The 23,676-nt window shown below is 59.7% G+C and overlaps 1 protein-coding gene and 1 long non-coding RNA gene across 8 annotated transcripts in view; both read left to right on the top strand.

The window, feature by feature from the left end:
* Positions 1–16,010, top strand: part of SH3BP2 (SH3 domain binding protein 2) — a 35,358-nt gene extending 19,348 nt beyond the window's left edge. For 4 of the 7 annotated variants that reach the window (XM_069594888.1, XM_069594889.1, XM_069594891.1 and 1 more), the window contains exons 2-13: positions 6,088–6,227; positions 7,340–7,442; positions 9,042–9,159; positions 9,363–9,433; positions 10,388–10,476; positions 10,700–10,768; positions 12,219–12,861; positions 13,867–13,990; positions 14,200–14,255; positions 14,502–14,583; positions 15,062–15,121; positions 15,453–16,010. In XM_069594888.1, the coding sequence (XP_069450989.1) occupies positions 6,092–6,227; positions 7,340–7,442; positions 9,042–9,159; positions 9,363–9,433; positions 10,388–10,476; positions 10,700–10,768; positions 12,219–12,861; positions 13,867–13,990; positions 14,200–14,255; positions 14,502–14,583; positions 15,062–15,121; positions 15,453–15,590 (1,689 nt within the window). In that variant the 5' untranslated portion in view covers positions 6,088–6,091 and the 3' untranslated portion in view covers positions 15,591–16,010. Of the gene's footprint in view, positions 1–400; positions 698–4,885; positions 5,077–5,351; positions 5,465–6,087; positions 6,228–7,339; positions 7,443–9,041; positions 9,160–9,362; positions 9,434–10,387; positions 10,477–10,699; positions 10,769–12,218; positions 12,862–13,866; positions 13,991–14,199; positions 14,256–14,501; positions 14,584–15,061; positions 15,122–15,452 lie in introns of those variants that run through there. The other 3 variants (XM_069594892.1, XM_069594893.1, XM_069594886.1) reach the window with 3 other exon arrangements.
* A 546-nt stretch (positions 16,011–16,556) lies between these two features.
* On the top strand, positions 16,557–22,050 carry LOC138442783 (uncharacterized). The gene is made up of 2 exons (XR_011257906.1): positions 16,557–20,910; positions 20,996–22,050. It is a non-coding gene; the product is annotated as an uncharacterized lncRNA (long non-coding RNA).
* Positions 22,051–23,676: the final 1,626 nt, after the last annotated feature.

The following is a 23,676-nucleotide window of genomic DNA, read 5'->3' as shown; positions in this document are numbered from 1 at the left end:
AGGAACCCCTAGCGCTGCGGTCGCACGAGGCGCTGGCTCCCTCGCCACAGCCAGGGCCGCAGGTCTGCAGGTGTTAGGGGAGCCGAGCGAGCCCTGCTCTCGTGCACTGGTTCACACAGCACACGTGTGTGCACACAGGCCGAAGAGCACGCACAGAACCTTCTCGCCCACGCCGCGCGGCTCACGCATGCATCTTGCCTGGGCGTGCAGTCCATGACAGTGGCTGGGTGTGTGGGCCTCTGCCGGGGATGGCCACATGCCCTGGGGACTCACACCCCAGGGGGAGGGGGAGCCACAGAGCCTGCACTTCCTGGAGCCCAGTGGGGCCATCTTTGCGAGGAGGAGCGGTTTTTACCTGCCTGCTCTGCTCCGGTGCTGCAGCCTCGGGCCTCGGTCCCACAGACCAGTCTCAGCTTTCAGAGAAGGTGGGGGTTAGCACGGAGCAGAGACCAGAGAGCTACCTGGCGCTGGGCTCCTGGGCAGGTCCCAGCGTGGCGGGGCAGGGCCGGGGGTCCAGAGGATGCAGGGGCCTCAGGACAAGCCGGCCCTGCCACGGTCCACCCTCTGGAGGGGAGCGGCGGAACGGGGGTGTCTGTCGCTGAGGCAGGGACGCTCCCAGGGGAGGTGACAGTGGAGCACAGGCAGGCCTGCTGCCGGGCCAACCGGTGGACACCAGGAGCAGAGGGTCCTCGGCCAGGTGAGACCAAGCCCTTCCCAGGCCTGTGCCCGCCTGGCCGCCGAGCTCACCAGGGTGGGACTGCGGGGCCGCCCCAGCTATTTCCCCTCCAGGTGCGGAGCCAGAAGGAGGGGTGGGCCCCGTCAGTCCTCAGCTCTGCCTCCAGCGCCCCCGCCCCAACAAAGATTCCAGGTCTCCTTACAGACTGGAGTGGGCTGGGGGCTCCGTGTCCACTTGCTGCGGCTTCCAGGCCACCTGCAGTCCCCACCACCCAGGGCAGCAGCATTTTGCTCCTCCCGTGGGACAGCCTGGTGCTCCTTCTGTGCCCGGGTGCCCCCTCTTAGGTCGGGGAGGACCCCTGAAGAAGGGAAAGCTGAGCTAGCTCCTGTCTCGTTTTCGGATTGTTGCTGGTGGAGAGAAATACGACGGAGTTTTGTGTGCCCATCTGCTGTCCTGCTGCCTTGCTGAGCTTGTTTACTATTTCTAAACATTCTTTAGTGGATCCCTGGGGTTTTTCCTGACCACCTAATCTCTGAGCAGTTTTGCTTTTTCTTTTCCAATCCACATAGCTCTTATTTCTTCTTCCTGCAAACTCTTACTTCTTCTTCCTGGAAACTCTGGCTCAATGGTGAACAAAACTCTGGCTCAATGGTGAATAAAAATGTCCTTCCCTTGTTCCTCCCTGGAGAGGAAGCTTTCGGTCACTCACCACTGATCGTGATGTTAGCTCAGGGTTTTTCACTGATGTTCTTCACCAGGTTGAGGAAATTTCCTCCTACTCCTAGTTTGTTGAATGTTCTTAAAAAAAAAGAAAAAAGTTGCCTGCGCCGGGTCTTAGGTGTGGCACACGGCGTGTTTAGTGTTTGTTGCTGCACGCGGGATTTCTTTCCTTGCGGCCTTCGAACTCTCAGTTGCGGCACGTGGGATCTAGTTCCCTGACCAGGGATCTAACCTCGACGCCTTGTACTGAAGAGTGCAGAGGATTAGCCACTGGACCACCAGGGAAATCCCTATTGAGTGTTCTTATCCTGGAGAATGGCCAGATTTTGTTACATGCTTTTTCTGCATCTGTTGAGACAGTTGGAGCTTCCCTGGTAGCTCAGCTGGTAAAGAATGAGCCTGCAATGCAGGAGACCCCAATCGATTCCTGGGTCCAAAGATCCCCTGTAGAAGGGATAGGCTACCCACTCCAATATTCTTGGGCCTCCCTGGTGGTATCTGCCTGTAGTACAGGAGAACTGGGTTTGATCCCTGCATTGGGAAGATCTCCTGGAGGAGGGCATGGGAACCCACTCCAGTATTCTTGCCTGGAGAATCCCCATGGACAGAAGAGCCTGGTGGGCTACAGCTCATGGGGTCACAAAGAGTCAGACATGACTGAGCGACTAAGCACAGCACGTTGAGACGGTTGTGTGGTTTTTGTACTTTATTAGATATATGAGATAAGGCAATGGCAACCCACTCCAGGACTCTTGCCAGGAAAATCCCATGGACGGAGGAGCCTGGTAGGCTGCAGTCCATGGGGTCACGAAGAGTCGGACACGACTGAGCAATGTCCCTTTCACTTTTCACTTTCATGCATTGGAGAAGGAAATGGCAACCCACTCCAGTGTTATTGCCTGGAGAATCCCAGGGATGGGGGAGCCTGGTGGGTTGCCATCTATGGAGTCGCACAGAGTCGGACACGACTGAAGGGACTCAGCAGCAGCAGGAGCAGCGGCAGATTGATATATTGTTGTTGTTCAGTTGCTCAGTCGTGTCCAACTCTTTGAGACCCCATGGACATGCCAGGCTTCCCTGTCCTTCACCATCTCCCAGAGCTTGCTCCAACACATGTCCATCAAGTTGGTGATGCCATCCAATCACCTCATCCTCTGTCGTCCCCTTCTCCCGCCTTCAATCTTTCCCACCATCAGAGTCTTTTTGAATGAGTCGATTCTTCGCATCAGGTGGCCAAAGTATTGGAGTTTCAGCTTATGCATCAGTCTTTCCAATGAATATTCAGGACTGATTTCCTTTAGGATGGATTGGTTTGCTCTCCTTGCAGTCCAAGGAACTCTCAAGAGTCTCTTCCAACACCGCAATTTAAAAGCATCAATTTTTTGGCGCTCAGCCTTCTTAATGGTCCAGCTCTCACATCTAGACATGACTACTGAAAAAACCATAGCTTTGATTAGAAGGAGCTTATCGGCAAAGTAATGTCTCTGCTTTTTAATATGCTGTAGTTTTGTTATAGCTTTTCTTTCAAGGAGCAAGTGTCTTTTAATTTCATGGCTGCAGTCACCATCTGCAGTGATTTTGGAGCCCAAGAAAATAAAATCTCTCACTGTTTCCATTGTTTGCCCATCTATTTGCCATGAAGTGATGGGACCAGATGCCATGATCTTCGTTTTTTGAGTGTTGAGTTTTAAGCCGGCTTTTTCACTCTCCTCTTTCACCTTCCTCAAGAGGCTCTTTGCTTTCCGCCCTAAGGGTGGTGTGATCTGCATATCTGAGGTTATTGATATTTCTCCCAGCAATCTTGATTCCAGCTTGTGTTTCATCCAGCCTGGCATTTTACATGAAGTACTCTGCATAGAAGTTAAATTAGCAGGGTGATATAATGTATTACATGCTTTGAATTTTGCTTTTGGAGGGTTCTTTTGGCCTCTAGCCAGCTTTCGAGATCTTAATTCCCCCACCAGGGGTTGAACCCAGGCCCTGGCAATGAAAGCGCTCTTAAGAACTGGACCACCAAGGAATTTTCTACATTCTTTGAATTTTGACTGTTAAATCAAGCTTGCATTCCTAGGTTAAATCCCACTAGGTGTGGTCTAGAATTCATTGTGTGTGGTGCTGGATTCACCTTGCTTGTGTTTTGGTGAGGAACTTTACACTCATAAGGGATATTGGTCTGTAGTTTTCTTGTGAGGTCTTTGGTTTTGGTATCAAGGTAATGCTGGCCTTTTAGAATGAGTGCCTTCCTCTGGATTTTGGCAGAGTTTATGAAGGACTGGTGTTCGTTTGGACCAACTCTTGAGGGTTGAGTTAGCTCAGTTGTAAGAGGAAGCAGTGGAAACCCAGTGGACAGAGGCCTGAAGGTCAGAGCGTGGGGGATTTGAGTAACGCCGGCCCTGGGCCTGGCTGGTGCAGGCACATGGGAGGTGGGGGACAGGAGGAGAGCCCATGAGAGAGGTCCACAGGGGCTGGATCCGGAAGGGCTGGTGGGATGTGAGCAGAGCAGCGATGGGTGTGTGTTAGAGAATGTGCCGAGGGGAGGGTGATGGAGGAAAGAGACTGGAGGCCCAAAGGGAAGCGAGGAGAGGAAGTGGTGGCACTCAGAGCTGGTGGAGAGGGGCACAGGCAGGGGGGCTGGGGTGGAGGCAGCCTGGGGGGCTGGGAATGCTGTTGGGAGGGGTTGGCAAGGGCACTGTGAATGGGCACGGAGTGAAGGGAGGCTGCTGGGAGAAGCCAGGGCTGGCTGCGCTGGCCTGACATGGGAGCCGGTAACTAGGGGCAGGCAGCCAGGTGGGAGCAGGGCTGAAGCTAGACCTGCCCTCTGCTGCCCGTGGCGCATGTTAATCGGCAGTAGAGGAGGCAGAATGGTGGGAAGGCCACCAAGGGCCTCTGCCAGCCTAGGGGGTCTCCTGGGAGAGTGCCCACCGCCTTCCAAGGAGGTGGGAGTTGCCCAGGACCAGACCCCTGACTCCTGCGGGGAATCCCGGGTCAGACCAGCGCCGCAGCCTTCCCCGGAGCGGGCACTCTCGCCCACCAGCCCCGCCTGAGCCGAGAGCAGGGCGGCCCTCGCCCCGACTGACCAGAACCCCTCAGGGTGGGGTCCGGGGAGAAAAAGGCATTTTCCCAAGGGCTCCGGCGCGCGGAGCCGGGTGGGGCGGGGGCCTTCTAGCCGCGGAGCCGTGAAGCCGGCTGCCCGTTCACCTCTGAGCCTTCCTGACTCCGGGCGGTCCCCTCGGGCGTCCTCCTCGCGCCCGAGCACCTCCTCGCTCGGGGCGGCCGGGGAAGAAACGGAGGGCCGGGCGGGGCGGCGCCTCACCTGCCCCGGGCCGCGCGAGGGGAGGAGCCGGGGGCGGGGATACCCGGACGAGCTCCGGGCTGGGGGCGGGGCGAGGGGAGGAGTCGGGGCGGAGCGACCCGGACTGTGGCGGGGCGAGGGCGGGGCGAGGGCGGGGCCGGGCGGGGCGAGGGCGGGGCCGGGCGGGGCGGCCGGCCTGGGCGCCCGGCCGGGGGCGCGGCGGCATGGCGGGCGCCGGGCTGCGGCCGTGGGCCTGGGCCCGCCGGGAGGCTGGCTCTGGGGCCGAGGCGGCCGCCGGGGTGCGCGGCCCGGGGCCGTGTCGGTGCGCACAGGGGAAGCGGGTGCAGGCTGCCCCCCCGATCCCAGCTGGGCCCGCCGCGTGGACATCGTGAGTACCGAGCGGGACCGAGCCGGCGCTTCCGGCGAGAACAAAGGCGGGCTGGCGGGCGGGGGCCGGCCCCCCGCGGGTCTAGGGGCTCCGGGCGGGGCGAGGGCCCGTCTGTCTGCCGGCACCTCCTGGGGCAGGCACCAGCGCGGGGCCCTCTTCTCCCTGCGCCCGCGGTGCTCTGTCCTGTGCCGGCTAGGCGGGCACGGGGGTGGCGCGCTTTTGTCAGAGCCTCCGCTGCTGCGGGACGCAGGACCGAGGGCTGGCTTTGTGTGCAGGGGAAGCTGGAGGGGCAGCCCTCGGGACCTGGGCAGAGGCCGAGGCCGGGGCCCCAGGGAGGAGTAGGCGTCCGGGCAGACGGGAGGCAGCCAACGTTTGGTGGAGCACTCAGGTTTGCCGAGAGCAGTGGTTTTCTCTGGGTGTGTGTGTGTGTGTGTGTGTGTGTCTGAGGATGGGGCAGCAGTTCCAGTAAGACTGGGCTTCTGGGTCTGACCCTGACTCCTCCAGCTTCACTGTGGACCCAGGAGGGACCAGGTGCAGGTGGGAGGGGGCCAGGCACTGGAGATAACAGCACAGGGTCGGGGCTGCAGTTCGGAGGGACCAGGAGTAGAGGGTGGGCTGGAATGTGGCTGGGCATTGAGGTGCCTCACAGAGGAGGGCATCTGAATCTTCGATTTGAGGGACGAGTAGGAGTTCTCCCTGTGAGGAGGGATAGCAGTCATTCCAGGTGCAGGCTGGAAGTGTGAGACTGGAAGAGCCTGCCAGATTTCTGGGAGAGCGGCTGGAACAGGAGGAAGAGGCCGTGGAGTGGGGTCCCGGGATGGAGGGTCCTGTGTTAACCCCTAGGCAGGCAGCCTGTCCCCGGTGACTGCACTATGTGGTCCCTTCCTGAGTGATGCCCCAGGCTGACGGGGTGTGTCCCAGCCAAGCCAACACACGGTTGTCCTGGCCACGGCCGGCAGTAGTGTGTTCCCATCCCCAGCTAAGACACGTCCCCTTCCCTTTGTATCGTAGCTTCATGGCGGCTGAAGAGACGCACTGGCCTGTGCCTATGAAGGCCATCGGTGCGCAGAACTTGCTCACCATGCCTGGGGGTGTGGCCAAGGCTGGCTACCTGCACAAGAAAGGCGGGACCCAGCTGCAGCTACTCAAATGTGAGTCTCCTGTGTGGGGGTGGGGGGCATGAAGGGAGGCCCCGGGGATAGGGCTGAGCCTTCTTGGGCCTCTGTGGCAGGTAACCCGCCTTCCTGAGCCTCTGCTTCCTTCCTCGCCATGGGCCCTCTGGAGTTTCCCGTCTGTCTCTGCTCATGCACCCCCGTGCCCTGAACTTGTCCTTTTTAGCCCCCAGGGCTGTGGGAGGGTCTGTGGTGATGCAGCTGGGGGAGACTGGAGGGCATCGGACACACAATGCTGACCAGCTGGCCAGGAGCTGTGGGCCCTTGTTGGTCTGGTAGGTCTGGCTCCTGGATGGTGCCCTCACCGTATCAGTTCGGTGTTCAGTGAATCAGTCACTCTGTCCGCAGTGAACCCAGGTGCCAAGCCAACACCCATCTGGGTGCTGGGTCTCTGGAGAGCTTCATGAGACCGGGGCTCTGGTCCCTAGGACAGCAGACTGGGAGAGGGGGAGCCCCCAGGCCTGGGAGGTGCCGGGCTTCGAGACACTGAAGGCCCAAGAGCATCAGGGCCTTGTCCGTCCCTCTAACCAGCTGCGAGGTCCCATGGGGTTGCTCGAGCTGTGCCCTCTGCCAGGGACTCCCTGACCCTGTGCTGCCTGGTTGAGGTGCCCCAGGCTGACTGGTTTGGTGTCTCCCTTCTCCTCTTCTGAACTGGAGGCTCCAACGAGGGCCTGCAGCTGAGCTGCTCCCGGGCCTAGGAGGAGCTGCTCAGGGATGGGGCTCTCACCATCACTACCTGGGGTCAGCTCCATGTTGGGCGATGGGGGTGGGGCACTCTTGTTGGCAGCATCTCTGGGGTTTATTGCCCCCGCCCTCATTCCACCACCTCCCAGCAGCTGGGCAGCACCAGCGAGGTGGCTCTGGCTTCCCTGGCTGCTGGCCCCGTCTGCCCTTCCTTGAGCCAGCTTTAGTCCTTGTTCCTAGGCGTCACACAGTCCCCTGAATCTCCCCCTGCCCCCGGAGGGGCCTGCATGCCCATCGACCTGCTGCCCATGTAGACTCTGGCCTGGAGCCATCCTGGGCCTCTGGGCATGGTCCCCAGAGTGGGGCCTGCCCAGGACTGAGGCTCGCCCGCCCCGCCCCGCCCGCAGGGCCCCTGCGCTTTGTGGTCATCCACAAACGTTGCATCTACTACTTCAAGAGCAGCACATCCGCCTCGCCGCAGGGCGCCTTCTCGCTGAGCGGCTACAACCGGTAAGTGCCCTGCTGACCGTGCTGCCGGGGGCAGCGGCTCCCCCCGGCTCCCACTAAGGTGGGCCCAGGCCTTCCTGTTTGCGACCCCAGCCCTTTGGACCAGCCCCACCTCTGCCAGTCCCTCCTGTCCTGAAAGCCAGCCCTCAGGGTTGGCCAAGGGCCTGGGGGCGAGGCGAGGGCCTCCTCCAGGGTTGGAACTCTCCAGTCTCCCTTAAGCCCTCCTTCTTCCCCACGCCTCGCCCCCTCCCCCACTGCCACCTCCTTTTGGCCGGGAGCCCAGCCTGCGGGCCCAGGCTGTGCGCTGGGGCTTTAATCAGCTACGAGCCTGCCCCCCAGGGGCTTTGTGACTAATGGTCCGCTGGGCCGTGGACCAGGCGCCCGGATGGGATGGGGCGTGTTGGCGTGTGCGGGCCTGCCCTCAGCCTCGGAGACCTGCGTTGCAGGGTGTGATTCCTGGGTCTAGGTCTTGGGGTCACACCACCCAGGCCTTGGGGTCACTACACTCTGGTCCCCTGAGGAGGGCCTGGCCTTGTCTGCCTGGGGGAACCCACGGGTCCCATGGTGTCAGTGGCAGGACGGGGACCCTTGGGAAGTGATTCTGGGCCGTTGTGCACATCCTGGCTTCCAGCCCAGTGGCAGGTCTGCAGGCGGAAGACAGGGGAGGCTCCAGGGCCCTGTGGCTGCCAGTGGGCACGGGGGCCGTGGAGCTCTGGGGTCCTCTGAAGAGGGACATTTTTTTTTTCCTGCACCTGGAATATTTTTTATGGTATGAATCTTTCTTTTTTATACAACTTTAAATACATTTTTTGCACATTCTGTTATTTAGTCCTCACAACAGTTCTGTATGATAATCAGGGATGATGTTGCTGTCCCCGTTTCCCAGATGAAGTAGCTGAGACTCCAGAAGGTTAAGGGGCTCGGCCAGGTTGGCCAGGAAATAGCCAGAAACTCAGATTCTCTAAGTGCTCTTCTTTCTGTTTGTCTCTCTGTGCCGTAATGACAGGAGCTAGAGGGACGTTTCTTTTCCCCAGACATACCGCCTAGAGCCTGGTGGGGGTGCCGCCTTGCCCCAGGGTATGGTCCAGGCCCCCTGAGGGCACCTGCCTGGGTGCCCAGCCTGACCGCATGCCCCGGGCAGACGTGATCGTTCCCTGAACCCCACGTCTCGGCTGCAGGACCAGCCATGGCCACTTTTCTGAAGTGCTCTGGGGCACGCTGCCTGGGAACAGGGGTGGGGCCGAGGCTGACCCGAGCCCTGTGAGGGTCCCCCAGCAGGCAGGCCAGGGGTTAGGCGGGGCCCCAGGCATCCAAGTAAAGTCTCGCTGCGGGGTGCAGCGAGGGTGGCATGTCCTTGACTCGGAGCCCTGCACCACCGCTTCCTGGAAGCCCTCCTGGATTGGCACTGTCTCTCACCGCCCGCCCTTGCCCACATGCTTCCCTCTGCTGCAAGCACCCAGGCCCCCAGCATGGGGGCGGGAGGAGGATGACCGTGTTCCTGGGGACGTGGTGCTGGGGGCCAAGGCCTGCCCGGGGGCCGGTCTGTCCTCAGGCGGTCCCTGTGGGCGGGGAGCAGACGGTGACCACTGGTACTGCTCTCAGGGTGATGCGGGCGGCTGAGGAGACGACGTCCAACAACGTCTTCCCCTTCAAGATCATCCACATCAGCAAGAAGCACCGCACGTGGTTCTTCTCCGCCTCCTCTGAGGATGAGCGCAAGGTGCGGGGGGCGAGGAGCGGGCGCGGCCCCCATGCAGGCCCTGGCACTCAGGGTGGCAGTCTCAGGAGGAACCCTGGGTGGGCCGGCGGAGGGCCGCAGCACCAGAAGAGCCGGCCTTGGGGGTTGATGCAGACCGGCCCAAGTGGGGAGGGCAGGGCAGGTGAACGCGGGTCCTGCCCGCTGAGGCCCTGGCTCACCTGCAGAGCTGGATGGCGTTGCTGCGCAAGGAGATTGGCCACTTCCAGGAGAAGAAGGAGCTGCCGCTGGACGCCAGGTGGGCAGGGCCGGGGCCTGGGCCAGGCCAGGACTGTGAGCTGGCCCACAAACCCCCTGGGGGCCGGGCCCAGGGTCTCCTCCTTGGAGGCTCTTCTCCAGGTGCCACCTGGGCCGCGTGTGTGTGGGGTGTGCTCCCGAGTGTGTAAGCCTGTGTGTGCGTGCGCCCTGTCAGGGGCGTCTGTGCTTTTACCTGTCCAGCCAGGAGGCCCGGATTTGTAGTGGCTTAGTCCTTTGGGTTCCCAGCCCCCTTCACGGGGGAGTGAGTCCCCAGGGTGGTGGGCCAGCCCGTCCGGGTCTTGCTGACTGCATGGGGAGGCTGGCTCAGCAGGCAGAGGGGCTCTCTGTGTGGGAACAGCATCTGCCCGATCCTTTCAGAGATGAGGGTTCCAGCGGGCCCCTGCCTGAGCCTCAAGGGCCGGTGCATCGGGGACCTGAGGCCTGGCACCGGGCTGGGCAGTCAGGGGGTGCGCCTGTGGAAGAACCACAGTGGGGCGGAGAAGGCAGTCGCCGCCCGCTCCAGTCTCCTGTCGTCTGCGTGTCTGCGTGCGCCTCCCGTCTGCGTGTCTGCGTGCGCCTCCCGTCTGCGTGTCTGCGTGCGCCTCCCGTCTGCGTGTCTGCGTGCGCCTCCCGTCTGCGTGTCTGCGTGCGCCTCCCGTCTGCGTGTCTGCGTGCGCCTCCCGTCTGCGTGTCTGCGTGCGCCTCCCGTCTGCGTGTCTGCGTGCGCCTCCCGTCTGCGTGTCTGCGTGCGCCTCCCGTCTGCGTGTCTGCGTGCGCCTCCCGTCTGCGTGTCTGCGTGTCCAGCTCTTTTCTGTGTCCACACGTCTCTGCGCATGTTTTTCGTGTGCTCTTCTGTGTCTGCATTCCCACTCCTGCGTTGGCGTCTGGCTGCATGTCCATGTGTGTGAGTGCGGGAGGCCCCCTGCCCTGTCCTCACTGCCTGCTCCACTCTCAGCGACTCCAACTCGGACACGGATAGCTTCTACGGCGCCATCGAGCGGCCGGTGGACATCAGCCTGTCTCCGCACCCCACAGACAGCGAAGGTAAGATGCGTCCAGGGGCCCAGCCCGCGCTTCTGCACAGCTGGCTGCTGCCCAGGAGGGAGGCATAGCTGACTGGCCTGCCTGCTCTGCCCCTTGGGTTTTCCCAGGCAGCCTGAGTGTCCTGGGTCTGGGCTCCCTATCCTGGCCCCTGCTTCCCTGAGCGGGTGGGATTCGGAGGGCCCTGCCTGGCAGCCTCGGACCTGACGCCCCGTCTGCCCCGCAGACTACGAGCATGACGACGAGGACGACTCATACTTGGAGCCCGACTCCCCCGAGCCCGGGAGGCCCGAGGGTAGGTGGGGCGGGCCCGCGGCTTGGGTAGCACTTGGGGTGGGGAACGGGGCTTGGGGGCTGGACAGAGCCCCCCAATCTGGGAGTGGTTGTCCGGGTACGGCTCTGTGTGGCCTCTGGCCTGACCGTCTCCACCTCGGGCCTGTTTTCCTCCTTCGGCTCAAGGGTTTGGAGGATCAGACCAGGAGAGGTTGACTCTGGTCTCTGATCTCCTCCAGTTATCCTGGGGTGGGAGAGGGGCGGTTCAGGGATAAGCTGGCGGAGCCGGGGACGGAAAGGCTAGCCCTCTGTGAGCACCTCTGGTGGCCACGTGGTCACTCACCACCCCACCCAGCCCCGCCTCCCAAAGCCAGGGCGATGGGCTTGTACCCGCATCACTGGGAACATGAGGAGGGGTGTGGGAGGACCACGCCCCTGTCCTGCCCTCTGTCTTGTCACTTCTCTCCGTCCCCTGCCTTCTGTCTCCCTGCTCACTAGTCCTTCCCCCACCCCGTTCTCCTCCCCCAGCTCCTCTTGCCCTTCTCGCTTTCATTATCCCCGGGGACCTGGCCCAGTTCTTCCAGCCCAGCCTACCTGTTCCTTGACCTCTTCTCCAATGACCTTGACTTTCACTTTCCTTAGTCTCCTCAGGGCCTCCTCTTAGCTCTTGTTGTGTTGAGTCTCTTAAGTCATGTCTGACTCTTTGCGACCCCATGGACGGCGGCACGCCAGGCTTCCCTGTCCATCACCATCTCTTGGAGCTTGCTCAAACTCCTGTCCATCAAGTTGGTGATGCCATCCAACCATCTCATCCTCTGTCATCCCCTTCTCCTCCTGCCTTCAATCCTTCCCAGCATCAGGGTCTTTTCCAATGAGTCAGCTCTTTGCATCAGGTGGCCAAAGTATTGGAGCTTCAGCTTCAGCATCAGTCCTTCCAATGAATATTCAGGACTGATTTCCTTTAGGATGGACTGGTTGGATCTCTTTGCAGTCCAAGGGACTCTCGAGAGTCTTCCCCAACACCACAGTTCGAAAGCATCAAGTCCACTCAGCGTCCACTAAATCTCTTGTAGCAGCTTGAACGTGTCATGAGCAGACCCAACCTGTCACCCCCCCGCCAGCTCCCGCCCTTCCTCCTCGCCTGTCGGTGGGAGTCCCAGCCGCCCTCTGAGCCCAATCCTGGGAGGCTTCCTGGTCTCCTCTCTCTCTTTTGCCTCCCTCTCTGGGAACCTGATGTGGCACCTGGGCTTCGGGAAGTTTTGCCCAGGCTTCGGAGGGCATCTGGGGTGGGCCCAGTGGCGTGAGGTGGGCCAGACCCAGAAGGAAGGCCACACCAGGAGTGCCAGGCATGGGGGGCGTGGGGCGGCCAGGCTGCGGGGCAGGGGCCCTGGCTGTCCACTGCCCCCCGAGGGGGTGCAGCTGCAGCCTCCAGCGGGGGACACCCACTTACCATGTGGCTCTCTGCTCTGCAGATGCCCTGATCCACCCGCCGGCCTACCCTCCGCCCCCTGTGCCCACGCCCAGGAAGCCAGTCTTCTCTGAGGTGCCCCGTGCCCACTCCTTCACCTCCAAGGGTCCAGGCCCCCTGCTGCCACCCCCGCCCCCTAAGCGCGGCCTCCCGGACACCGGCCCGGCCCCCGAGGACTCCAGGCGGGAGCCGCCGGCCCTGCGGAGGGTGGAGCCCGGTTCCAGGGTGCCCACCGTCTCCCGGAGGATGAGCGACCCCCCATCCAACATCTTGCCCCCCGGGCCCAGCCTCCGGAAAGCCCCTTGCTTCCCCGAGAACAGCAGCCCCAGCCTGGAGCCCCGGATCCCCGCACACGGGGTCAACCCCTCCAGCACGGCCACGGCTGCCTCCTGGAACTGTGACAAGCTCAAGTCCTTCCATCTGTCCCCCCGGGGGCCGCCCGCCCCCGAGCCCCCGCCTGTGCCAGCCAACAAGCCCAAGTTCCTGAAGATGGTAGAAGAGAGTCCCCCGGGGGAGGTGGCCAGGCCTGGACCCCGTGTGCCCCCTGTGGCCCCCCGGCCGCCTCTGCTGAAGCTGCCCGTGCCCGAGGCTGCAGACCGGCCTCCCGTCCTGCCCCGGCCAGAGAAGCCGGCGCTCCCGCACCTCCAGTGAGTCCGTGTGGCACAGGACACCCCCTGGCCTGGGACACCCCTCCTTGGCATGTTTACCCTCTGGTGACCCCAGACCTCCCTGCCCCTGGCTCTCAGCCCACGTGGGTGCCAGGTGGCCCTGGCATGGGGGGAGCAAGGCTCCTCGATTGCCCTCCTGCCTGGACTGACCGGCTGCCCCTGAGGCCTGCTCCATACCACGTGGGCCTCTTTGCTGGGCAGTGCCGGGAAACACGTGTGTCGTGGCAGCCCCAGGCCATGGGGCCCTTGGCGGTGAAGGCTCTGGGTCCACGGGGCGACCCCCGAGTGTATGCTCCCGCCCAGCTCTCCTTGGGCACCCTTGACTGTGTCTTGCGCCCCGCAGGGCTCTGTCAGCACCGTGCCCGTCAGGACGTCCCTGGTGGTTCTGTCTTGTGAGGGGTCGCAGAGTTGGAGGCTGGGTCCCTGTGTCAGGCTCTGGGCCTGGCCCTGAGCACCACAGGGCTGCCTGGGCCACAGCCAGCGTCGACAGCACAGCCGCACACACAGCCTGGCGGCCCGTCCAGGGTGGCCTCCCTGAATCCTCCCTGGAGCCCTGAGGCTTAGGAGCACGTGGCCACTCGTGAGGGCGTGTCCCTTTGGCTCGGGCTGTTGGCATCTGTTCTCGTGGCTGTTGGGGGAGCGTGGCTTGGCTGAGGCCACAGGGGTGGTCCGTGGCAGGGAGATTGCCCTCAGACCGGGGCCTTTTCCCGCAGCCTCCAGAGCTCAGGATGCCCCGGGCCAGCGATCCCAGCTCAGGCTTCCGGGCTTCAGGCAATTCCTGCTGCCCCAGGGCGGTCAGTGCGGATACCCGCCCCCGCCCTGGAGCTCCTCGGCTGCAAGCCTTTGACGGCTGCCGGGGCTTCAGGCACCAGACCCCCTGGGTTCCGAGGCTCGGTGTGGTCACTCAGAGGGCGAGAGGGGGTCACCGAGGGGAGCGGGGCATTGTCCCATGTCTGACCGGCCTCCCTCTTGTCTCGCTCCCAGGCGATCACCCCCTGACGGGCAGAGTTTCAGGAGCTTCTCCTTTGAAAAACCCCGGAAACCCGTGCAGACTGACACGTCGCAGGCGGACGCTGGCGGGGAGGGCTCTGACGATGACTATGAGAAGGCGAGGCTGGGTTGGGGGGGTGCCCACATCTCAGTCGTCGGGGGAGGTGGGGGGTTGCCGGAAAGCCGGGGGCTCTGGGGCTAGAGGGTCGAACCTGGTGCAAACGCCTGGCTCCCAGCAAAGCCTGGCAGCCAGCGGGGAGGAGGGGGGCCCCCACCCCCGGTCTCGGGCCATGACCCTGACCCTGACCCTTGACCCTGACCACTCAGGTGCCACTGCCCAGCTCAGTCTTCATCAACACCACAGAGTCCTTCGAGGTGGAGAGGTCAGTGTGCAGTCCGCCTTTCTCCACGGCCTCGTGTTGGCAGACCTGAGGTTCTCTGCCGGGGCCCGCCGCCCCCACCTCAGGTCTTCCTGCCTCTCTGTTCCCCTCCCCCCCCCCCCGACTCCCGGGCTCTGTGCATCTGCCCCCATGGCCCCCGGTGCTCTCGGAATGGGGGAGGTGGGTGGGCTGGAGGGTCCTGAGAGCTGCTCGTGGGCGGCTCCCCTCCACGCAGCCGTGTCGTCGTAGGCTCTTCAAGGCCACGAGCCCCCGGGGGGTGCCCCAGGACGGTCTCTACTGCATCCGGAACTCCTCCACCAAGTCGGGGAAGGTAGGCACCCAGGGAGGTGGGCCTGGGGGGTCACATCACCGTCGGGAGTGATGCCTACCCCCCAGCACAGGCACGAGGCAGGAAGGAAAGGGTGGGGTTCCTGTTCCTGCACCTTAAAGGGGGGCTTCTTGAGGGGGGTGAGCCTGGTGGGACGTCTGCTGGCTCTGCCCAGGCCCCTCCAAGGGTGACTTGTGTGACCCCACTGAGCCTCAGTTGCCCCATGACTATCAGGGGCGGTCCCAGCGTGGGCCAGACACATGGTGCTGCCACTGACGCCTCACCTGACTCTGAGGGCAGGCGTCCTGGGCTGAGGTTGCCCGTCGCGACCCTGCTCTCCGCGTGTGGGGCCACCCGCCCCCACGGACACGCCTTGACTCTGCTGCCCACCGGCTCCGTCTCTGAGGGGCCCGCTCGGGGTCTAAGGTCATCGTCTTCCCAAGACGAGCGAGCCCTGTGCTGCGCACTGCTCTCCCTGCAGGTTCTGGTCGTGTGGGATGAGACCTCCAGCAAGGTGAGGAACTACCGCGTCTTCGAGAAGGTGAGCAGGCGGCCTCGCGGAGGGCCCCAGGTGGGAGGGGAAGCCTGCTCTGGGGCCTGGCTGGGGTCCCAGGAGTCTCCCTGGTAGAGCGCAGGCAGTGGGCATTCAGAGGCCCGTGCCTCCAGACACCCCTCCTCCCCCCCTCCCCCAGTCCCGGCCCAGCTCTGTCCCCCACAGGCCCCAGAGGAGATGGGGTGACCCGCCCCCGACCCTAGGCTTATCTGCAGACCTTGCCGGCATCCCCTGGGCGGGTGTTGCTGCCGAGCACCCCATTTCACAGGGCAGGCAAACGGACCAGCGCCCCCCTTGACCCTGCCCCCCTCCACCCCAGGACTCGAAGTTCTACCTGGAGGGCGAGGTCCTGTTTGTGAGCGTGGGCAGCCTAGTGGAACACTACCACACCCACGTGCTGCCCGGCCACCAGAGCCTGCTGCTGCGGCACCCCTACGGCTACGCCAGGCCCAGGTGACAGCTGTGCTGCTCGGCACTGCGCAGAGGCGACCCCGTCAGCCCCGGCCCCAGGCCGCGCAGGAGGAGGCTGGCCCACAGGGGAGGCTGGGCCTCCCCAGCGGACATCTCAGAGGAATCTCAAGGCCAGGCTCCGCCCAGCAGGCTGGGTCCCGGGGCCAGGCCAGGCCCTGGGCCCCAGAGGATGGGGTGGGGCTCTCCCGTCTCACCCTGCGCACTGCCCAGGGGCCCAGGACCGAGCCCGGGCTGGACTTCATGGACAGGAATGGAGGTCCCCCAGCACACCCACCCTGCACTGGGCTGGGAACTCGGCAGGGCTGGCGTTTTTGGGGTGGGGGGACAGGGGCTGGACCCCCCAGGAACGTTACAACACAGGCTCCGTGTGGGGCCGGTGCTGAGCAATAAAGCACAGATGACCGTTGCACTGTGGCCAGGGCTAACTGAGTACCCACTCCAGAGTCTTAAGCAGTGACCTCAGCAGGTCAGCTCGCCCTAAATGGTGGTCTTGTCTTCTAGGTGCAGGTTGCTAAATGGCTTGCTCTTGGGTGCACAGCTGGTCACAGGACAGGACCCCAGAGTCAGACAGTCTGTGTTCAGAGCCTGTATGTGAAGGGTCAGGTTCTGCTGCTGTGAGTCCTATCCAGGGCAGTGAGGCTGCAGAGCTGAAGGCCCCACATGTCTCTAGTTGAGTCATTCGCTGGATTAACCAGCAGTTGGGAGACAGCCGGGTGGGAGGCTCTCCCAGCGTCCACTGTCTTCGGCAGTAGGGTCTGCAGGGGCTGGGAGCTTGGAACCCAGCTGAGGGTTCCAGGAGGGCTTCCTGGAGGAAGTGATGGCTACAGTGCGGTGGGAAGAGTGGGCCCCCTGCAGGCCAAGGATGGGTGGGGACGATGGAACCAGATGCCCAGGTGCTTCCGTCCGAACTCCGCGCAGGCCCAGCCCTGAGTACCTCTGTGCTTCCTGTCGTGGGTTCCAGCAGGCTGGTCTCCCTGGCGTGACCATCTGGGGTGAATTTCTTTTTTTTTTCCATAAAAACAAGCTCAGCTGATGTCGGCTGTCAGGGAACCCAGGGCTGTTTGATCCTCCACACAGCCCTCTTTTGCTAGGAAAGAGGAATTTGCTGTGTAAAACCCAGGCCACGAGAGCACTTGCGCCCACTGGCACTGATTAAAGGTCCCAGGAGAAAGCCGTTCACGTGTCCCCTCCTCTGCCCTGGGGCACATCCTGGGTGAGGTGGCGGTCAAAGGAGCAGAGAGAGGCCTGGGCAGAGATGTCGGCTCTCTGGTGGGGAAGAGTGCGGCTGTCTGCTTCCAGAAACCGAGTGTCCAGCACCAGCTCTGCAGATGTTTCCCACTTTAGCCCCTGGGGATGGGGGTGGGGAGGCGGTCATGGCCTCTGGGTGACCTGGGGGTCACTCAGGGTCACCCCCACTCGGGTCTGGGGCTCGGGAGTCCTGGTCTCCTCCCCCAGCATCTGCAGGGAACGAGCAGTTTGCCCTCCTTCACCCGCTCTGCCCTGAACCCCAGGAGGCACACCATTCCCACGTGGCCACCGCTTCAAGTGGGGAATCGAGTCAGAGATGCAGTTTCCAGCAGGGCTCGGGGTCTGCTGTGCTGGGGACCGCCACAGGATGCACTGCTTTTAGCTGGCATGCAGCTGCTTGGGAGCCAGCTCGAGTTTGAAGAGCCTGAGCTGGAAGGTGTGGGGGTTCTGTGCTGGCCGCCTGGACAGATGGGGCCTGTTGTTGCCGGAGGCCCAGCACAGAGCCTGCTGGGACAGCTGCCCAGCTCTGTGGACCACGCAAGCTCAGGGCCTCAGTTGCTAGAGTGTGTGGGTTGGGGGCAGTGGATGGGGCACCAGATGTGGTCCTCTGACGTGGAGGTGGGGGCGTCCCAGACCTGCTAGAAGGTTCTGTTCCCCACGTTGGCTGGAGGCTGGTTAGCACCGAGCACTTCCTGTACTCAAGGCGCTAAGCTGCACACGTAAGCTGCTGCTTCCCCAGCTCCAGGCAGACCGTTGCACAGGTGAGAAAACCGAGGCGCAGAGCGGCTTGGGTTTGCGTCCCAGCTGTGTGATCTGTCCTTTGCTGCTGAGCCCAGACCCTGGCGTCTACCCAGCAGCCTCGGATAGGCATTGTGGGTGTCTGGTTAATCTGCACCCCCCAGGGTTCCAGACCTGCCTTCACCCAGCGAGGGGGACACAGCTGGGGGGGTGGCAGAGGACAAGACCGACCCACCTCGCTTCTCTGCCCTCCCAGCCCCAGTTTGTGGGTAGACCCGCCAGGAGGCCCACCCGAGGGGTCGTGCTGCCTCTCACGTTACAGACAGGGACGCTGAGGCTCAGAGAGCCTCTGCTGACCTGCCCAGCCCGTCGGTTGAGCAGAGGTGGTTCAGTCCCTGCCCTTGGGAAGAGGCCCCAGCTGCTTTGAGGGCTCCTCCAAGCCAAGCACTGAGCCTGGTTTTACTGTTCCTGCAGTTGATCAGAAAGAGCGCAGAGAGCCCCTGTACCTTCTGTTAATAGTGACCTTTTTGTTGCAAAAACGTGCTTTTAGAACCAGAGGAGACCTGACGAAACCAACCGGGATTGCTCCCTGCCCCCACCCCAACTCTGGGTCACATGGCGTGGACGTCCCTGCTGACCTGGGTGGAGGGTGCTTCCAGCAGCCCCCCCTGAGCACCAGGGGCCTCAGCTTGGGGCCAAAGGGCTTCTTGCCCAGCGGCACTGGGCTGGCCTCTGGAGGGGATGGCAGGGCCACCCAGGGAACATCAGGAGAGGGAGCTGGCGATGGACAAACCTGCGTCCCTAGAGGAGGGGCAGTGAGGGGAGGACCGAAGCCCACTTCTGGCTGTGACCTCGCAGCATGGAGCCCCTGGCCGGGCAGCCTGCACACACATTAGGCTCCCTGTCAGGGCCCCAGAGGTGGTTGCTGGTGGCCAGGCTACCAGCACTCTATGGGGAGGGAGAGTCATGGGGCATAGAGCAGCCCTGACCCGTCTGCCGCCCTCAGAAACCTCCGAGGCTGCCTGATGGCTGCCCCTGCGTCACCCTCCAGCTGCATCCTGGCCACACCCTGAGCTACTCAGAGCCGAGGTGCCTCCTTTTCCCTTTCATTTCCTGTGGAATAAAACGCATTCAGAAAAGGGAACCACGCAGAGACGTACAGCGTAGCATTGCTATGAGGGGGACCAGCCCCCCATGCCCTCCCCAGCTCAGCACCACGCCTCCCGTCTCCCTGGCTGTGGGGGCTCCTGCTGTCCTGCGAAGCCTGCATCTGTCTCCGAGCTTTCCTGTTTGTGCACCTACGTGAGTGGAGTCACGTCCACGCAGCTTTGGCACCTGGCTTCTGCGCGTCGTGTCTTCCAGGTTTATCCAGGTTGCTGTGCATAGGGGTAGTTTCTTGCAGAAAACTGTTCTGTTGATGGTACCGTAGTTCATGGATCCATTTTACTGTGGGTGGACGTTTAGTTTGCAGTTTGGCACAATCACAGATAGTGCTGCTAGCAGCAGTCTTAACTGTGTTTCTGACCCGTGTGCATGAGTTTCTCCGGGGTGTGTACTCAGGACCCTGGGGGCATCAGGGCCTCCCACTGTTTCCCAAGAATTCTGCAGTAAAAGATCGGTGGTTCCACATCCTTGTTAACACTCAATCTGGTGGGTGTATAATTGTGGCTTTAATTTGCATTTAGCTAGTTACTACCGGACTTCCCTGGTGGCTCAGATGGTAAAGCATCTGCCTACAATGTGGGAGACCTGGGTTCAATCCCTGGGTCGGGAAGATCCCCTGGAGAAGGAAATGGCAACCCACTCCAGTATTCTTGCCTGGAAAATCCCATGAATGGAGGAGCCTGGTAGGCTACAGTCCATGGGATTGCAAAGAGTCGGATACGACTGAGCAACTTCACTCACTCATTGGATGTGAGCTTGAGCAAACTCTGGGAGATAGTGAAGGACAGGGAAGCCTGGTGTGCTATACTTCATGGGGTTGCCAAGACTCTGATACGACTTAGTGACTAAACAATTACTGATGAGGCTGAGCACATTTTCACAAATTTATTACCCATTTTGCTTTTGTCTCCTGTGAAGTATCTGTTGAAGTCTTCTGCCCATTTTCCTGTTTGTCTTTTTCTATGAATCTATAAGAATTATTTATGTAGCCTTGATACTGTCAGTAACGTGTCGTGTGTATCTTTCCAACTCTATAATTGGTTTTCGGACATAGTGTGGGGTAAGGATTCACTTTCACACCTCCCCACAGAGGGCTGCCCCACCTTTCCCTGCATTGTTTACGTATAATCTGTCCCTTCCCTAGGCATCTGCAGACCCCTTGCCGTCTGTCTGTACACGTGTAGGTCTGTGACTGGCCTCTGTTCTGCTCCCGTTTCTTTCTGTGCCAATACCAGGCTGTCTTAATTGCTGTTGTGTGGTTAGTGCTGATGGGTCTCCTTGGTGGCTCAGTGGTAAAGAAGCTGTCTGTCAATGTGGGAGACGCGGGTTTGATCCCTGGGTCCAGAACATCCCCTGGAGAAGAAAAGGGCGACTCACTCCAGTATTCTTGCCTGAGAAACCCCATGGACAGAGGAGACCAGTGGGCTGGAGTTTATGGGATCGCAAGAGTCAGACACAACCCATTGACTAAACAGCAACAACAATTAGTCCTCGTATCTGGTAAAGTCAGTCCATGTTTTCCTTTGAATGTGTCTTGGCTGTTCCGGCTCTTAGTGTTTCCAGGTAAGTTTTTTCTCTCATGTAAGTTTTAAAATCATCTAGTCGGTTCCATTAATGACAACTCGGTTGGTATTTTGACTGGGAGTTCATTACAGCTATTTGTCCTTTGCGGTCTTGCTCAGCTTTTGTGAGGTTTGATTCATAGGTATTTCGTATTCCCTTTATCATATATGGTTTTAATTTTTTGTTATGTAACGGTGGCACATAGGACACACTTTGTCTTTTAACTGCAGTGATTTGTCCATTTGTGTTTAACATGATTAAATCTGTTGTCGTATTGTTCCATCTGTGCTGGTGTTTTTCTTTTTCTCTTGTTTTTTCTTGCTTTTGGACTGAGCAACCTTTTCTTTTTTTCTTTTCAAGCATGCCATTTCCCTCTTCTAGATTGAAAGTGTCACAGTCTATTTCTGTTCTTAACTAAGTTTAGAGCAGTCGGTACCTTTCCTGTCCTGCACAACACAAGGAGTTCAGGGGACTTTTTTGGTTGTACTCTGTGGCATGCAAGATACAAGTTCCCTGACCAGGGATTGAACTCATGCCGCCTACAGTGGAGCCATGGAATACTAACCACTGGACTGCCAGAGAACTGCCTTCAGGTGGCTTAATTTCATTGGTCTCATTGTTTGGTATTGATACTCATTGTTGTTTGTGTCTAATATTGTATTGTTGTTTTTTTTTAAGCTCCTACATAGAGACTTCCCTGATGCCTCAGTGGGTAAAGAATCCGCCTACAATGTGGGAGACCTGGGTTTGATCCCTGGGTTGGAAAGATCCCCTGGAGAAGGGAAAGACTGCCCATGCCAGTATTCTGGCCTGGAGAATTTCGTGGACTGTATAGTCCATGGGTTTGCAAAGAGTCGGATGAGTGAGCAATTTTCACTCGAAAGACAGTATCACTCACAAGATACACAGCACCTCCCTTATTCTTTTTTTTTTTGAAAAGGAAAGTGTACTTTCATGCATTTAAACTTTTTATGGCTATAAAATGTACGTAAGTTCAGCATTTTAACCGTTTAAAGCATACAGTTCCGTGGCATCCAGTACATTCACGTTGCGGATTGTCACCACCATCCATCCACTGAACCCTTCTCATCCTGTAAGACTCTGTATCTGTTAAATAGGAACTCCCATTTCCCTCTCCTCCAGCCGCTGGCAGCACTGCTTTCTGTCTTAGGAATTTGACTACTCAAGTGCCGCACTCCAGTATTCTGGCCTAGAGAATTCCATGGACTGTGTGCTCTATCTCCATGGGGCTGCAGCGTTGGACATGACTGACTTTCACTGGGCACTGGCAGGGCCCTCATACAAGTGGAATCATAATTTGTGTTTTTGTGACTGACTTGTTTCATTTAGCATTATGCCTTTTAAGATTCATCCATATTGTAGCCTATGGCAGAATTTCCTTTTTAAGGCTGAATATTATTCCATTGTTATGGACAGGCCACATTTTGTTTATCAGTCTGTCAAAGACACTTGAGTTGCTTCCTCCTTTTGTTCATGGTTAATAATGCTGCTATGAACATGCATGTACAAATGTTAGTCTCATATACACCACGAAGTGGAATTGCTATGGTATATGGTAATTCTTTAACATTTGGAAGAACCACCATACCATTTTCCCCACTGATTGCACCATTTTACATTTCTACCAGCAATGCACAAGCGTTCCAATTTCTCCACTCCTTGTCAATACTTATTTTTTTTAAAATAAAATGGCAATCCTAATGGATGTTAAATGGTATCTCATGGTGGTTTTGACTTGCAATTTTTTAAAATGTTTAGTGATGTTGAGCATCTTTTCATGTGCTTATTGGCCATCTATATATCTTTGGAGAAATATAGATTCAAGTCCTTTGCCCATTCCTTAACTGGCTTGTATACTTTTTGGGTGTTAATGTGTAGATAGTGTTTCTTATATGCAGTTTTCTTAAGACTGGGTTCTTCAGAAGCAAAACTTTGAAGAGGAATCTTGTGCAAGTGATTTATTGAGGGAATGTTCTCAGGATAAGCCGAATGGGGGAATTAGGACAGTGCCAAGGAAAAAACAAGGGAAAGAGGTGGTTCAGCTGGAGACTAGCTTAACCTGGACCTAAGGGAATCTCTGGAGTATGACTGTTCTACAAAGTTGGTTTTGCTTTGAAGGGACCAGCCTTTTGTACCCCAGGTCAGCCAGTTATTGTCCAGGTAGGGAGATAACCTCCTGGGTGAGGCAGCACTCTGGAGAAAGGGGGTCCGTGGCAATTAGCAGCTCCCACTCACACCACCTGGAGAGTGGACCACTTGTAGCACGCACCCAGAAGAGGGATGTGGGCTGGGCACCAATGGCGACTCAGGCCACCCCTTGAAGGGCTCAGATCCACTTGATGTTTCTCACATTCAGTTCAGTCCATCGAGACATGGACTCTTCAGTGTTTTCACTGGTCCACGTACCTGGGCGAACTTCCAGACGATGGATAGAGGGATAAACTGAGGCCCCCACTGCTGCAGTTGGCCTCACAGCCACACCGATACCCAATACCTCACTTTTCCACCATGCGTTCCAGACTGTTCTCAACTCGCCCTCTGGCTCTGGGAGAGCCCTGTGCTTATCAGGCCGTGTTGCTGCATCTGACGTTATACTTGTCGCCTTTGTTTGACCTGGGTCTCTTTCGTACCTTCTGTGTCGCCACTTAATGTGCCCAGTGGCTGTCCACTCCCTTCCTCCCTTCAGCCCCCACTGACATCTGCTGTGGGCCAGGCCTTTTTGCTGGGTGAGGGGGAAACAAAGTGAGTGATGCAGAATTGTGAGTCTTGTCTGGAGACAATTCTGCTTCCAGGAGATCAGAGGTCGCCATCTCTTATCCACGGAGAGTGCCCCTGACTCTTCTGCAGACCAGGCCAAGTAGGACCCTGCTGGGAGGGCAGGCCTGGATTCCATACTATTCTTTCACTGCCCAGCCCTGGGCCTCAACTTACTATGGTTATAAAGGGAGCTAGCCCATATGGCTTCTGTGTCTTCTGGGGACTCGTATGAGACCAACAGGAGGGGCAGTTTGGGGAGGCGCCTCCAGGTCATTGGCAGATGGCCTGGTCTCCCCGATGCCCTGGTTCTGCGAAGGTCCCTGGTGCTCTCGCTCATCCAGCATCAGCACGCCCGGCTCCGGACATCAGGCAGCGGCCGCATCGACGGAGCCTAATCAGGATCCACAGGCCTCGCTGTCTTGGCCCCACCCTGGCTGCCAGCCCGGCCCCAAACTCTGGGCACAGGGGCAGAGTCTGTCCGCTGGAAGAGTGGGTGAGTCTGGCAGGGAGAGGCCTGGGGCCTCAGGCCGAGAAGGGCCTGGAACGGATCCTTTGGAGCGAGCTCCTGCGCGTCCTGCGAA

The sequence above is a fragment of the Ovis canadensis genome, chromosome 6 (assembly GCF_042477335.2).
Source record: "Ovis canadensis isolate MfBH-ARS-UI-01 breed Bighorn chromosome 6, ARS-UI_OviCan_v2, whole genome shotgun sequence".
Taxonomy (NCBI): domain Eukaryota; kingdom Metazoa; phylum Chordata; class Mammalia; order Artiodactyla; family Bovidae; genus Ovis; species Ovis canadensis.
Note: the sequence above shows the minus strand (reverse complement) of the source record. Positions and strands in the feature narration are given on the sequence as shown.